The sequence below is a fragment of the Schistocerca serialis genome, chromosome 4, assembly GCF_023864345.2.
Source record: "Schistocerca serialis cubense isolate TAMUIC-IGC-003099 chromosome 4, iqSchSeri2.2, whole genome shotgun sequence".
In the NCBI taxonomy this organism is placed as follows: domain Eukaryota; kingdom Metazoa; phylum Arthropoda; class Insecta; order Orthoptera; family Acrididae; genus Schistocerca; species Schistocerca serialis.
In genome coordinates, this window is record NC_064641.1 from 115,022,111 (window position 1) to 115,039,736 (window position 17,626).

Here is a 17,626-nt window from a genome sequence, read left to right on the forward strand (position 1 = left end):
GGAAAATGAACACTTAAGTCTCTCTGTGCGACCTCTAACGTTTCTTATTTTATTTAAATGATCATGTCTCCCTATGTAGATCTGTGCCAACAAATTGCTTTTGCATTTGAGGGAGAGATTTTGTGATTGACACTTCATGTGAATATCCTGCCACAATGAAAAAAGGCTTTGTTTTAATGATTGACACCCCAGTTGCATTGTCTCCCCTATTTGGCATAACACAGTGCGAGTAGCCCCTCTTTGAATTTTTTCGATGTCCTCCATCAATCCTATCTGAAGTGTATCCCACACCGTGCAGCAATACTCCAGAACAGAAGGGACAAGTGTAGTGTAGGCAGACTCTTTCATAGACCAATTGCATTTTCTAACTGTTCTGCCAATAAATTGCAGTCATTGTTTCGATTTCCCCACAACATTATCGATGAGATCATTCCAGTTTAAGTTATTTGTAATTGTATTCCCCAAGTATTAACTTGAATTCACAGCTTCTAGAGTTGTTCGATTTATCGTGTAACCGAAATTTAGCGGATCCCTTTTATAACTCATGTGGGTGACTTCACACTTTTCATTATTTAGAGTCAATTGCTACTTTTTGCACCAAACAGATATCTTATCTAATTCATTTTGCAACTGGTTTTGACCAGTTGTGTCTTAATAGCTTTTTATTATTTTCTTTTTTATTTTGAAATTTAAAATATTGTGTGATGACCTGGATCACCTTTCTATGAGTATTATATTAGAATGGAGGCCAAAAACGATGGTGATTTAGGTTTTCCAATATCTAGTCAGAGAAAAACCCTGCACTGTCCTAAATAAGAACATAAATTAATAAACCAGTTTTCATTCTAGAAAGATCTTATGTTATGCATGAGAAAATGGAGCGGTTTTGGCACTATTTGGTGCTTAGAAGGAAGAAATACAATGTATAAGAAGAAAGGTTCTGTGTATCACCTTCTAATTTTTTGATGTGTTTGTGTCTGTTGTACTCTACATCACGACCTTTGCTGTGTAGTGCACCCTTCTGTTATGGTGGCATTCCAGAGTAGCCTACATTTAGACAAGGTGAAGAGCAATGAGCACTTCGGTGGTTGTCCACAGAGGGCGCCAGTGGATGATGTTTTAAGGCTTCATAGCATTTATTACATTCAACTTACAATTATAAATAATACATCAAAGGAAGCAGCAATGCAAACAGTTTTTAATAAAATCTGACTGCGTTCCCAGCCGTATCAAGTGATTAAGATTACTTGAGCTTTTGGTCATGCACTCCTTGGCCATTGTCAAGTGATTCGATTGCCAGTGGGCTACTGGTGTGCCCCTTATATAGACTATCTGCCAGCTGTGACGTTACTGGTGCTCACAGCATCGCCATATATGGGCAGTGATCAGGATGTGTGTTATTGATGATAGCCTCAGCCAATCACGCAGATTAGGTGTATCAATCTGTGCAGCTTTGTAACTTGCAGCCCAGCAAACCAGCAGGAGTACTTGGCAGGCAACAACGGGATTTCATTGAGAATGAATCAGCTATGCAGGACTGAGTTCACACACAGTAACAGTCTGAAGAGAGCAGTGGCCATTCTGAATTTAGCTGCCTACAGTAAACAGCCCCGAGGACAAGAACTGTTGAAGCCCTTAGACCACCAATGTTAGTAACAGAATTAGTCTCGGGACTAATACTTATTTCTGGAGGTGACAGTTTTGTTAGGGAGTTCAGTTTTCAGCCTGGACAGATTCATTATTGTGTCTTACCAGAACTGGATGTTATGGTGTTCGTGTGTGTTGCTATAAATAAGTGTTCACTCACATAGTGCTAATTAATTTGAGTAACAGTTTTCCAGAACCTAATCACCACAGAGGTGCCCACCTACAAACAGCAGTGGTGAAGTTGGTTGACTCTCAGACCAAGAACAAATGAATGCCGATGTTGGAAACGTTTCGATGATACAGTTCCTATTGTTTAATCTCTTGGCAGTTTGTGATACAAACAGAAGCTGCGTCGTAAAGACGAATAAAAACAGTGATCTAGGATGTTTGCTTTTCATGTTGTGTTACAGCTACATTCTTAATTGTCATAGTAAACTCTGACTTTTAGTGTGATGGATGTGTTTCATAGCCTCATCATTAAATAATAGACTAATCACAATCATGTGTTGATATTTCTGTTGTGAGCACACTGTATCATTAGCTGCTGACATCACCTTTTTATCTACTTCGTTGACATTCAACATAAACTGTGCTTCAGCTACTGACCAATAAACCCTCAATTCCTTAAAGAATCGAACACACAAATGCATAAAAAAGATTTAAACCTATGATTGCTTTACAAATGTGTTCAGTATTTGATGTTAAGCATGTAAGCGAGAAAAAGCTTGGAAAAGGTTTGAGATAGTCACCAAGTGCTCTCATTGTCAAACCCTGAATGAATGTGGTCTGGGTAATTTGTGCTTAGTTCTCTTAGTTTTTCGCGCATTTTAATGTTTATGAGATCATATCTCCTGAACTAATTGTCATGCAATGATATAATTCTGCACATGCATTCTGTGTTTTGTGTGGATACTATCTGTAAAATGTTTTACGAATAGAATTATTAGTAAAGAAGCAATAAATTAAAAATAAGGTCTGAAGCTGAAGTTCTACTGCATGAGCAGTGGAAGTATAGTAATCGATAAACTTTTATCCTCATTTTGTGGGGTATATGAGCAAGAAAAAGTTTTGTAAAGATTTAAAATTATGTTTAACTTTGTTGCCAATTACTAAATGTTCTCATTCTCAAATACTGGAAGAATGTGATTTGAACAGTTTCGCACTATAAGTTACAAGCAGTACCAGTCTAAGGTGTGGTTTCAGCCTGTTGACTGTGATGGTAGCTGGCATACATAGTTTCTAACTGTAATACTTACTTCATTGCTAAACCTTTAACATAACGATATAAATTTGAATTATTTAAGTTCAGACAATATTTACATGAAATATTGAAAATAAAATTTTTGTTTCTTGTGGAAGCTGTTAGACAGGTTACTAGCAACTGGGAGCATGTGTCGTGATCTGTGTTAGACATTTAGTAATACAGAGTCTGCTTTGCCAGGTAATTCTGTCTTGGTGTTTAATTTATTAATTTGATATGTGAGATTCTTTGGTGTCCAAGAAACTTTATCTGAGTATTTCGAGAGGTCATAACACTTGTGCGTGTCATGGGCGCACTTGATAAACTTTACTACCTTCATGAGCTGGCTGTGTGTACCAATCGAGAAGGTGCAGTGATATCATGCTGGACTCATATCCCAGAGGAGGCGTTCAAAACCCTGTCACATTCATCCTAAGTATGACCTTATTCTTTTGTCCTGCAAGCCATACAGCCATCTATCAGTATTTTGGATTTTTACAGATTAAGTGTAGTAGTTGGTAATGGTTGATGAGATCTACTTAATTGTTTATGAAATCGAATAGCTGGTCTTCATACAGTTTGTATTTGACAAAAATGTGATTGATATGCCTTACTGTTATTTCATCACGTTCACAAACTGTACTCTCTTGAATGTCGTAATATTGTTGCTCCACTAGACGAATTAACTTTAATGCAACATAAAAACTGAACGGTGACTCACACAACTCTGTTTCATAGCGCATTCAACAACAGAACAAAAAGTACAGTATATGAAACAAAGAGAAAACATAAGTCAGACGCTACGACAAAGATAATAATTAAAAATAGTAATCACTTGTGCAAAGTATTGCGCTGCACATATCACATAACCTAGTTTCAACTATATTTTCTGTTGAATCAAACGGTCGTCGAACCTGGTAACACGGGTTGTGCATAGGCTGCTGCTGGTATATTGGAGACAGCCTCCAACATCCGTCGTGGGCTGATCTATAGCAGGCCGTGGAGTGGCTGGAGCGTTTGTTAAGTCCGTGGCGTGTGTAGATAAATCCGTACCAGTGTAGGGTGCGCGGAGAGCTGCGTTGAGCCCGTCGACAGTGATGGCGGTTGGAATACCCATCACATCGACTTTGAATATCTTATCCTCCCTTTTGATGACATGCTAAAGTCCCCTGTAGGTTGGCTGCAGTGGCTTGCATACAGTGTCATGTTGTATGAAGACATAATGGCACTCTCGAAGCTCGTCAAAAGCAAAAGGGCGATGGGTCTGCTGATCCCTTGTAACAAAGGGGCGTAATTGCCGGATTTGTGTACACAGTGGTTGTACGATATCTGACGGGTCAATGCAGTCGTCTAACACGTTTACAAAGAGCTCGCGAGCAGTCGTATCGGCTGGCCACGAACAAGTTCTGCAGTCATGGCTTCATGTCATCTTTCAGTGAGGTCCGGAGGCCCGGGAGGAAGATAGGCAACGTCTCTGTCCACCTCTGTGAATCGTGACATCGAGGCAACACTTTCTGACAGCAGTGGATGGCTTCAACTAAAACATTCGTTGCCGGGTGTAAAGCTGAAGTTCTAATCCGCTTCATACTCATTATGTATGACAGTGCTTCAAAGAGACACGACTCAAATTGTTTTCCCTGGTCTGCTGTGATTCGTAGAGGCACACCGAAACGGGCGATCCATCCTCGGAAGAACGCAGTCCGACAGCTGTAATTATGATAAAGTTTCGGAATTAAATACACAGTCCAACTGCTGTAATTATGACGAAGTTTTAGAATAAAATACACTATTGCAGTAACTATGACAATTTTATTTCGCTTAAAGTAAGTCCTGTATGGTAGATTTTCCAGGCCATATAGGATATATGTAAATATACTGCAGTAGTCTGACAAATTCTTAAACTTAATGTATTGCTTAGTTTTAGGTTTATTATTGCCACAGTTGTATTACAAGACTTGAGAAGTCAGAAGTTCGTGCAAATCTTCTATCTTCGGAACTGTATAGCTTCCTTCGTCAAATCTTTGATAGTGCAAAATTCAAAATGGCCTTGAAGTATTAGCATGTTTTGAAAACACAATGCGTCGGACGACGCGCTTAACACGCTTTCAAAAATTAAATTGAGATAACAACAATTTTTACTAAAACATTGTCGTATACAGTGCCCCATCATGGCGACACTTGAAAGATTGGTGAAGGCCTTAGAGACACTAAAGGTGTTGCACGTTAACCCACAACTGTCAGATGAATCTTCAAGGTAAAGACACGAAAAAATAAATATTTACTAAATAAATTAATTTAGACGTGCCTTTTGCGTGTATCATGTGTGTCACAAACATATCTTTACATGTACACAGAGCTTGATAGACGTCACAGATGTTTAAAATATTATGAGATACGTCTGTGTAGTCTGAAATATGAACAGTTTGTTTACATCCCGGGAAAATGGTGTGTTTGCTATATTTCACGATAGATATTATTGTTGTAGTAGTTTGAATTCATTGTTGCGCATCAGCCAATAATTAGCAAATGTTATGGCCCCAGTAATTTGCATATAATTATCAAGGGTTGATCATTGATATACTTTAACCGGAATATTAGGACGTTAACAATCACAGGAAAAAAATGTGAATGACGCTTACATTTCGCCGGTTGGTAGCGTGTATTTCTCTCGGAATGTAATTAAATTTTACGTGTGCATTATGTTAAAACTTGAATATTACTTAATAGAAAGTTACGCAATTTTTATGAATTGTGGGAGTGTTAGTTTTTGCTATGAAGAGGTCACAGCAGTAGGTATTTTTGCATATTCCTTGTTCATTAATGCTATAGTATTGCTGTTGCGTTATTTACACATAAACACAATGTAGTCTGTACAAAAATTTGTAATAACGATAGTATTTGGTATATAATATAAAACTTCCTATAAGTAGCCCTCCAAGCAACAAGGCACACAAGTGACCTCATCAAATTTACTTTCATGTTTGATGATCAGTAGCAGTTTGGCACAGTCAACATTAACTAGGTATATGTTCTCTGTGGTGTTCTTTCATTTTTAAAAAGATAATTTGGCATTTCCTATCATTGGCTGGTGTTATGAATACAGGCCGTGAAACAAGCAAATAAATTACTTTACTGATTCTTCTCCAGAATGAGATGGAAGACTTGTGAAGGAGTTTTGGACCATGCTTTTTGAAAATGGTTGCTTAGTGTTTGTAGCTGCTATATGTTTAACACCACATCACAGTATGTTACTGACTAACTGGTTTCACATAAGGAGAATGTGGTGACTGTCCATTGATTCAAATCTCCAGATTGCTCATCAAAACAGTTTGGAATTACATTGTAGTTCGAGTAGGCCAATTCTCTTGTAATATATGATCAAGAGGGGAAGAAGGAGAAGGCTTTACTACATTATGAGTTGGCCAATTCTCTTGTAATATATGATCAAGAGGGGAGGAAGGAGGAGGCTTTATTAATTAGCTAGCGGGTACACCAGAGCAAGATTTTGAAAGCAAGGATTGTTTCATCTGGCTATGGGAGAACAGATATGAGTGAATGGGATTGAGGGATTAACAGTAAGATCATTCAGAGACCAGTACTCACATTGTTTATTTCTATTGTCCACCTGCTTAGCTGGGTGGTAACCCTCTCGCCTCCTATGCAAGCGGGCCCGGGTTTGATTCCCGGCCGGGTTGGAGATTTTCTCTGCTCGAGGACTGGGTGTTGTGTTATCCTCATCATCATTTCATCCTCATCAATGGCGCGCTAGTCGCCCAATGTGGCGTCGAATGAATTATGACTTGCACTTTGTGGCTGAACTTCCCCAAATAGGGGCCTACCGGCCAATGATGCCATACGCTCGTTTCCATTTTTTCTTTCTATTCAGCTGTGAGATACCGTGAGGCCAGTTTTATGTTGTTTAGAGTAATGGAGTATTACATAAAGGTTTTGTAAACATCTTGTAACTTTGAGGACTTTCAGTTCATCTAAAAAGAACATGAATTACTTTTCCATCTGATGTACTGTTTTCACGATCAATATGACAGAAAGTGGAAATGAACAAAGACTACAGCTGATGGATAAAATGTAATTATTAAAGTTCCTGACAGTGGTAGCAAGTCACCTCACTAAAATATTAAATTTTGAGTAGTTTGGGGGATTTTGGTAAGTTTAATGCAGGAAGGTTCTATGTGCTAATTATGATAGTGCTGTCATTTAGAAAGAACAGACTCATGTGTACCATTGTACCAGGATCATACTTTGTGAATGATAGTTCCTTGGCAACATATTTCTCTTTGTGGGGCACCAGTGAGCAATGTTTCTGACTTGAAACATAGGTACTAATTTAATGCATGCTGACAAAAGAAAGTTTCTCGGGCACATTGCCTTCGATGATCATACATGGTGTGACAACAGTCTTCGGTGTACTATTTGTTGGGTTATCATGCAAATCATATGTAACTTTTGAAGATTTAACTGCTGAGTCATTCCACGTCAAGACCCACTTGACCATTTCTGAATCCAGTCAGATTTTATGGGAATGTTCTTCACTGTCTGTGAGTTTCAGCTTGATACCTCCTTTGCTTCCATTTCTACAGTCTCTTGTAAATAGATGTGATGCTGACGCTGAAAAGACGAGCCTTTCCTTGGCTCAAAGATGGTGCAGTTTGGACAAAATTTGTCATTCCTGCAGTTCCTGTGGGAGAGAGAAAAATATCTTACCACTCTTGTTGATTTGTCCCTGCTGGTGTAACCTTAAAAAGAGAAAGACACACTCTGATGGGGGTTTAGTAAAACTTAATCCCTGAGCAGGTCAGGCCAATGCGTGGTTGGCCTGTGATGAGGTTGTTGGCCCAGTCCACGGATAATCCGGTTGCGGGAGTGTCCTGCTTTCTCGTAGAACTGCCAGGCGATGGCGCGAAACCTGTCTTGGAGAGGCAGGATCCCAGTGTCCTTGTGGAGTTGGCACGTCGAGAGGCGCCTTGGAAGATGCATAGCAGTCTTCAGGGCGCGGTTCTGTATCCGCTGCAGAGTCACAGTGTGAGCATCTGCGGCTTTCCGCCAGACCACGGCCGCATACCCCAACAGTGGGCGGACCAATGTTAGGTATAGCATGATGCCGTGTTGCGGTGGCAATGACGACTGCGGGTTTAGCAGCGGATACAGGGTGCGAAGGCATCCTATTGATCTCCCTTTCACATCACGGATGTGATGCTTCCAGGTGAGCCTGCGGTCTAGGGTAACTCCTAGGTATTTCACCGTCCCGCTCTATGGGATAGGTTCTCCCAGGAGTAAATAGAGTCCCATATTCGCGCCACTTATACACTTAGCAAAAGGCCAACTTTGGCTAACTTTTATGAAAATTATTCCCCACTTAAAAGCTAGTGCTTGCACAGTATTGATTAGACTATTAAGTATATCTGGTGACAAATGTACTACTAAAAAAAGGGGGGCAGAAGATTCAGTGTGCAATTTGGAGATCCCATCTTTAACCAGCCATAAATCATAACTTTATGGACAGATTCAGCCAAGAATTGGTAATATGACATACAGCCATGTTGTCTTCTCATGCTTTTTGTACAATAACCTCTAGCCTTCTCTATCAAATTATATGCACCTGAAAATTTGATGAAAACATTTTGTGTGCCAAATTTTAGATATTTTTGGCGACCCATACCTCAACTGTGTATTCTTTAAAATTTATCGTCTTCCTACCGTATGTCTAGAAAAGGTGTTTCATAAGCTTCAGAAGCTATAGTGGTAAATTTTGGAATCATGTAAATTCATTATTGAATTTTTATTTCGCATCATAATTTAAGAAATTATTGAAAAATTGCCAAAACTTTTTTACACTATTGTTGAAGGAGTATGTATTATATTGGATCTGTCGGTTTCTCTCTGGTGTTGCGCTTGTGATTAGATTACTTTTAGAAAGTTTTATGGCTGAACTCATTCGCATTTTATGTGTTTTGTGACACAAACCAAGAAGTGCCTGATCCTTTTCTTTTATTCTCTTTTTTTGTGTGCTCAAGATGGCACTGACTGTTCTAAACTTAGCCTAAATCATGTTAATATGGTAAAATTCAGCTTAAGCCAGTGTTGTTGGACAAAGAGTTCTGAACTGGGCTTTGCAGAAGATGCCCAAATTTGTTTGTACCATAATGCCCTGCTAATGAAAATATTTAAATTTCTGTGAAATACCTGCTGTAATCTATTTGGGGGAAAAAAAAGGATTAAGGAGGAGTTGAAACTGTTGACTAATAAAGGTCTGAAGCCTGACCAGAAGCTTTCTCTCAGACGGAGATGATAATTTTTTCATAAGCATCTACAGCTGCGGGATGAGCAAGAATCGATGATGAAATGAATGCTGTTAACGCGTGCAGCACAGTGAATACTTCACCAGCCTTCAAAGCTTCAACAAATTAGCAAAAGGGATTCAATGGCTTATATAAGGCAGAAAGTTCAGATTCCATCACCAAAGCTATGCCAGCAGCTGTTTATGTCAGCATCACTGATGTTTTGGAAACACAAATGGTGAAACAATGCCAGAAATAAAAGCATATGGATATTTCAAGTAATGAACTAAAAATTGAAGTGCATCATTTAAGTTATGCCAGTAAAATTCAAATTTTGACTCTGGTTCCTTGCAGCTGGAGTATAGAACAGATAGCAAAAGAATTTAGTGTCCTTTGAGAATGTTGAAGCAGGAAAGGAAACTAAAGATGGAAGTTGGGACCAAGACTCAATGAAAAGATAGGAGTCCTCATGTTTTTCAAATAAGATGAATTTTCTCGGCCATGCGCAGGCAAAAGTGATCACATAGCAGCAAGAATGGATGGTGAAAGAGTTCATAAGCGGAAATGCCTTCTACTTTGTAACTTGGAAGCTATGACCATAGCTTATTGTGAATAGTATGGCAGTGAATTGGGATTTTAAAAATTTTCTGAACTCAGTCCAGAGAGGTGTATTATGGTTGATGCTGCTAGCACAAACTGAGTGGGCCTATGTGTAATACAGCAAAATGCCACGTTGATATCGGCTGCAACATCTATCAAGAATGACGACTAAATGGAAGTAATCAAGAAAACTATGGATTATGTGGAATCAAAAGATCACTTACTGCAGCACTGGGAATGATGTCCTGCATCTCAACAGGAAAGGGAAGGGGAAACTGGCTGGGGTAATAGCAGGAAATTTAAGGGGGGGAGGCACTGCCATGAATGGTAAAATACCAGTGGTTACAGGTGTTGGAGCAGCACCTTTTTTAGGATAGGTAAGACAGAAAGATGTCAAGTTCTACGAGAGGTCAGGATTGAAACAGATCTTCAGTTTAGGAAAGAAATTAAACAGCACAATTCTAGCACATTGGATCACCAATCACAGCTATCAATTATACATTTTCACCAATCACCAGAAATTTTATCTCCACCAAGTTGTATCTCAGTCCTAGGTAATTCCATTGATGAATTAAAGTCACCCAACCCAGTTGACATAATCTGCCTCTCTGAACACCATGTGACCACTGGTATAGGAACTAGGCCTAAGCACAATGAGAAACTCAGACAGGAGAGTACTGCAAATGTTAGAATAAGGAAAGGTTCTCATAAAAGTATAATTAAAAATAATGTAAGTATATTTCATCAAAATATTGGGAGTTTAAAGAATAAAGTAGGTGAGCTTCTGGTTTGTTTAGAAGATTTAGAAGCTGAGAATGAAATAGATATACTATGCCTGTCTGAGCATCACATTGTTACTGATATGGATAAGGTAAATGTAGGTGGTTATAAGCTCTCTGCACATGTAATGAGAGAAAATATGGAGAAAGGAGGAGTTGCCATATATGTCAAACGTTATCATTGTGCAAAAAGTATAGAAACAAAAAAGTTTTGTGGAGAGAAACATATAGAAGCATGTGCCTGTGAGCTTAAATTAAATAAAGGCACATTTATAATTGTAACTGTATATAGGTCCCCATCAGGAAATTTTCATCTATTTCTGAAAAATTTGGACTCCTTGTTGTGCTATCTGTCAGACGGGGGGAAACAAATTATTATTTGTGGGGACTTCAATGTAGATTCTCTGAAAGAGGGTAATAGGAAAAATGACCTTGAAGTATTACTCGGTTCTTTCAATTTGACACCCGTTATTGATTTTCCTACTCGGGTGGTAAAGGATAGCAGCTCACTGATAGATAACTTCTTTATAGACCAAGATAAGTTTAACCAGATAAATGCTCAGCCTGTTGAGAATGGTCTTTCTGATCATGGTGCACAGCTAGTTACAATATATGACATAGCTCCATTCAGTAATACTAAACAGTCCTCCAAAGTAGTACGTTCAGTCAACGATTTAACAATTGCAAATTTCAGGGAAAGCCTACAGCAGTTAGACTGGGATGAGGTGTACTGTGAACCTGATGCCAATTTAAAATATAATTTATTTCATGACATTTTTGTAAATGCATTTGAAAACTGCTTCCCCAAGAAAATAGTTAAATATACTCGTAAGAAACCTTGTAACAAACCATGGCTTACTAAGGGTATAAAAATATCTTGTAACCGGAAAAGGGAAATGTATCTGACAGCAAGAAAGAGTAGTGACCCAGAAACTATCAAAAATTATAAAAACTACTGTGTTATATTAAGAAAAGTTATTAAAAAATCCAGGAGTATGTGTATCATGTCTGAAATCAGCAACTCTGATAATAAAATTAAAACAATTTGGAATATTATTAAAAGAGAAACAGGTCAACCAAGAGCAGAGGAAGACAGTATTACCATCAAATTGAATGAAAACTTTACGAACAAAAAGTCATAAGTTGAAAATATTTTTAATAATCATTTTCTAAATGTTGTGGATATAGTAGGATTCAGGTGTTCATTAGAAGATGCTAGGCTGTTAATGGAAGAGGCCATACCTATGCAATTTGATACAATTGAAATCTCACCCACTTCTCCCTCTGAAATTAGGAAAATAATAAACTTGCTTAAAAGCAAAAACTCACATGGAATTGATGGCATTTCCAGCAAAATACTAAAAGCTTGTTCTCAACAGATAAGTAAGATTCTCAGCCACCTGTGTAATAGCTCTCTGGAACAGGGCATTTTCCCTGATAGACTGAAGTATGCTATTGTTATACCTTTGCATAAAAAGGGGGATAGATCTGATGTCAACAATTACCGTCCAATCTCCCTTCTAACAGCTTTATCCAAAATTTTTGAGAAAGTAATGTATTCAAGAGTAGCTTCACATATCTGTAAAAATGAAGCACTAACAAAATGTCAGTTTGGTTTCCAGAAAGGTTTTTCAACAGAAAATGCCATATACGCTTTCACCAGTCAAATTTTGAATGATCTGAATAACCGAACATCTCCCATTGGGATTTTTTGTGATCTCTCAAAAGCTTTTGATTGTGTAAATCATGAAATTCTGCTAGACAAGCTCAAGTATTGTGGCATGAGTGGGACAGTGCACAAATGGTTTAATTCGTACCTAACTGGAAGAGTGCAGAAAGTTGAAATAAGTAGTTCTCGTAACATGCAAAGATCAGCACATTCCTCAAACTGGGGAACTATCAAGAATGGGGTTCCATAAGGGTCAGTCTTGGGTCCTTTGTTGTTCTTATTATATATTAATGACTTGCCATTCTATATTCATGAAGAGGCAAAGTTAGTTCTCTTTGCTGATGATACAAGTATAGTAATCACACCTGAGAAACAAGAATTAACTGATGAAATTGTCAATACTGTCTTTCAGAAAATTACTAAGTGGTTCCTTGTAAACGGACTCTCACTGAATTTTGATAAGACACAGTACATACAGTTCCGTACAGTGAATGGTATGACGCCATTAATAAATATAGACCTTAATCAGAAGCATATAGCTAAGGTAGAATATTCCAAATTTTTAGGTATGTCCATTGATGAGAGATTAAATTGGAAGAAACACATTGATGATCTGCTGAAACGTTTGAGTTCAGCTACTTATGCAATAAGGGTCATTGCAAATTTTGGTGATAAACATCTTAGTAAATTAGCTTACTACGCCTATTTTCACTCATTGCTTTCATATGGCATCATATTTTGGGGTAATTCAACACTGAGGAATAAAGTATTTATTGCACAGAAGCGTGTAATCAGAATAATAGCTGGAGTCCACCCAAGATCATCCTGCAGACATTTATTTAAGGATCTAGGGATATTCACAGTAGCTTCTCAGTATATATACTCTCTTATGAAATTTGTTATTAACAACCAAACCCAATTCAAAAGTAATAGCAGTGTGCATAACTACAATACTAGGAGAAAGGACGATCTTCACTATTCAAGATTAAATCTAACTTTGGCACAGAAATGGCTAATTATACTGGCACTAAAGTCTTTGGTCACTTACCAAATAGTATCAAAAGTCTGACAGATAACCAACAAGTATTTAAGAAGAAATTAAAAGAATTTCTGAATGACAACTCCTTCTACTCCATAGAGGAATTTTTAGATATAAATTAAGAAAAAAAATATTAAAAAAATAAAAAAAAAAAATAAAAATAAAAAAACACAAAAAAATAAACTTGTCATATTAACTTAAGTATGTTGTTAAATTAACCTAATCATGTCATGTATTGGAAAATTTGACTCGTTCCACATCATTACGAAATATCGTATTCATGATCCATGGAACTAGTATTAATCTAATCTAATCAAAACCTGAGCTGGAAGCTGATTTGGTACATATTTTCAAAGAATATGATGAAGAATAAATGGCAGAATACAAACAATGATTTCATATTGACATGGATACACTAGAGATATGTCATACAACTGTACAAAAGTTTATGGAGGAACTGGCTCTAAAAAATTCATGGTCCAACAAGTAACTAAGATTCATATCTATGGGACCTTTCAGAAGGTGAAGAGATAATTTTGATGGATTTTGCTGAGCACTATTCATTTGTCATTCAAGATGCTGTTCAACAGTTTCACTGGGAGGCAGTGAAGCCACATTACACCCCTTTGTGGTTTGCTTTTGTTGTAAGGAACTACAGAATATCGGCATCTGTGTTATTAGTGACTGTCATTGTTAAGATATCATTGCAGCGCAAGCCTTTGTAATGAGACTGATTAAATATTTTAGGTTATCGATAGGAGACATCAAGTATATTCACTATTTTAGTGATGACTGTGCTGCCCAATAAAAGAATTTCAATAATTTTTATCAGTTTGTCAGGATGAAAAAGGCTTCAGTATCTCGGCTAAGTGGACTTTAGTTGCAACCAGCCATGGAAAATCTTGTGGAGATGGAATTGGAGGAACAGCTAAAAGACTGGCAACTCATGCAAATTTGTAGAGGCTTCTAAATGTGCGAATATTGCTGCCTCTTGATCTTTTGTAAGTTTTGCAATGACAAAATTTGAGAGATCATCCATTTTATGTTGCACAGAAAGAAATTGGACAAATTCAGTTTGATCATCAAAGAAGCTTTGCCAGAGGCCAAACAATTACTGTGACAAGAAAAATCACCACAACTCAAGTCCACTGCCGTAAACAAGATCAAAATAAGCAGAATTTCAAATGATTTTAGGTTGTATAACTACAACAGTTGATGGACAAAAATTGCTGAAGGTGAAAAGATACTTGACTCCTAGTATTGAAGATACTTTTACCATGTACGAAAACGAATATACAACATTAAACATTGGAAGTACGAAGTTTAATGAAAACAACCTGAGTGAGTGTTTCCACGCCCACCTAGTGGTGTCTGTTTATGTGTGTATTGTGCAAATTTCGAACTTTGTATGGTAACTTTGAAGAACTTACTTGAACATATGACATATGACACCATGGTTGGGTGTGTGAAGTCATTAGTGGTCTTTGATGTAAAGCAAGAGGCATGTCTGCTTCGGCAATGTGGTTACTGCCCTGGAAAGGACAAATGACTCTTCAGAAGTTACATATCCAACATGAGAGGAAAATAAACTAATTAAAGAAAACTGTTGCCATTGACATTTTCATTGGCAGACTTGGGAAATGGACAGTGGAAGCAGTGACACACCAGCATCTGAAGAGATTGCGACAACACATTGCAGCAGTGAAGGGACGTGTACAGGCTGAAGAGCTGTGTATAGTGCTTCACTGTGATTTTGCTGGGAACTAGTCTGTGATTCTTTCACAAGAAGTACAAGGATATGATTCAAGTAATGATCACATTTTGATTTTTAAAGGAGTGATGTAACCTGTTTCCAAAACAAGATCACAAGTGCTGCAGTTAAAAGTGATGATGACTCAGGGCATGACTCAGCACAGACATTGTTGGCAGTACATAAAATTCTTGAACAAGAGCAATCACAGACAGAAAAGATCATCATTATTTCTGCTGGTGCTCCTAGTCAATTCAAAAATCGTTGCCATATTTTCGAATTGACTAATTCACTTTTGTCAGTGGAGTGGATATACACTGCTAGTGATCACAGGAAGGGGCCTTGGTGATGGTGTAGGAGACCTACTGAAGCACTTTGATACAAAACATAATCTTTCCAGCCCAAGTACAACTGAAATTCAGAATGCCAATGACTTAACAAGAAGGGTGAAATCATACATATCTGCAGCCCTCATCCTGTTGTCCAAAGAGGATGCTGAAGAAGTCTGCCAGCAGAAAAGAGAAGAATGGTTCAGCCAAACGAAGCCTGTGAAAGGAATTCAGAATACCCATCTCTGGACCCAAAGTAATGGGCAAACTTATATTGCACGGATTTTAAAGAGCAGGAAACAAGAAATTCCATTTGTCCAGCCAAGACCTCAAGAAAAGCAGAATAATATTCAACCTCACAACCTGCTAAGAAGGATATTTGTGGACTGCGTATATGACTGTGACTTGTGAATTCCAGTGAATATGTGTATGTCAGTTATGAATTAAAAGAGATCGTTGCGTGCTTTATGCTACCACATGGACCAGTTGCTGGATGTAGATTTCCAGCTACAAGACAGCAACACCACCATCATTGCTCACTTCTGGTTCGCAATGGTTTAAAGACTGTGAGTGCCCCAGTTCCTATTGGTTGAACAGGGAGGCATAACTCAATATCAGAGAAAGATACTGATGCAGTTGAACACATTTTTAGTTCATTGAGTAGGTAATTTCATTTCTAAGCAGAATGCACTGAAGCTGCTTGCATTGGAACCTGTAAGTTTTTGGAACTTTCACATATTTTTGGATCAGTTAATGTGTTTGAAAAATGTGTCAAAAAAAGTTAATGAAAAGAATTTTCTGAAATAAAGAAAAAAAATCTATCAGAAGGCTACAGCATGAGAATGTTGACATTTGTTTACAAACCAGATGTATCATTGAAATCATGAAGTTGTTATCTTTCAAATAAAAAAGAACTATTCCAGAGACTAAATGATGACTAACTGAATCCCTCAGCTGCCGACCGGTGTTGTCGATATACCTCGATGTGGACAGCTGAAAATGTGTGCCCCGACCGGGACTTGAACCCAGGATCTCCTGCTTACATGGCAGACGCTCTATCCATCTGAGCCACTGAGGGCACAGATGAATAGTACGACTGCAGGGACTTATCCCTTGCACGGTTCCTGTGAGACTCACATTCTCAACTGTCCACAATTCTACAAATGTAATGTACCTTATAGACATTTCCCCATTCACTCATTACACGCGCACGCTTTGGCGATTCCCATAAGAGTTTGGGCAACCTGTGCGCATTCGCACAGATGAAGGTCAATGGCTGGGTAGCCTTTAACTATATATCTGAAGACAGTAACCGTTCTCGAAAGAACAGAATACTGTTGATGACTGTGCAGCTTTTCCCTGGAATAAATGATGACTAACAGGTTGCCCAAACTCTAACGGGAATCGCCGAAGTGTGCGCGAGTAATGAGTGAATGCGCAAATGTCTATAAGGTACATTACATATGTAGAATTGTGGACAGTTGGGAATGTGAGTCTCACAGCAAGCGTGCAAGGGATAAGTCCCTGCAGTCGCGCTATTCATCTTTGTCCTCGGTGGCTCAGATGCATAGAGCATCTGCCATGTAAGCAGGAGATCCCGGGTTTGAGTCCCGGTCGGGGCACACATTGTCAGCTGTCCACATCGAGGTATGTCAACAACACCTGTCGGCAGCTGAGGGTTTCAGTTAGTCATCATTTATTCCAGGGAAAAGCTGCACGGTCATCAACAGTATTCTGTTCTTTCGAGAACGGTTACTGTCTTCATATATTCCAGAGACTACAGTGTATTAAAATTTATCCTGAAAATCACATGTGCAAGTGGTGCTTGAGGCATCATCTTTGGCGGCTTGTCTCATGCCAAGAACTTTTTTTGAACAAAAGAAAAAATAAGAATTTTTCTATTTTGTCCTAAATTGTAACATATTTTAAATTTGAGATTTGAGACTATGAAGGTAACTACTCCCCCCCCCCCCCCCCCCCCACCCCCTCCCCCTGCCTGTATTAATAAGGATTATGTCCATTTGATACTTACAGTAAAGAAGACATCTTAAGTTGCAGGCAGGCATAATTGAAAGACACTTAAATAAAGCTTTCAGCCATAGCCTTGATCAGCAGAAGAGAAACACATACCATTCATACACAAGCAAGCACACCTCATGCACACATGACTGCCAATTCCAGCATCTTGGGCCAGAATGCAGCTATCACGTAGGGTGTAAGCAACAGTTTGGAGAGGGTGGGGAAGGGAAAGGGATAGTAATGTAGGGGTGGAGAGGG

At 38.4% G+C, this 17,626-nt stretch overlaps 1 protein-coding gene across 1 annotated transcript in view; it reads left to right on the forward strand.

Moving 5' to 3' along the window:
- The first annotated feature begins 4,955 nt into the window (after positions 1–4,955).
- LOC126473149 (huntingtin) overlaps positions 4,956–17,626 on the forward strand; it is a 516,516-nt gene continuing 503,845 nt past the window's right edge. Inside the window, exon 1 of the mRNA XM_050100007.1 lies at positions 4,956–5,141. Coding sequence (XP_049955964.1) covers positions 5,056–5,141 — 86 coding nt within the window. The 5' untranslated portion in view covers positions 4,956–5,055. The remainder of the gene's footprint in view (positions 5,142–17,626) is intronic.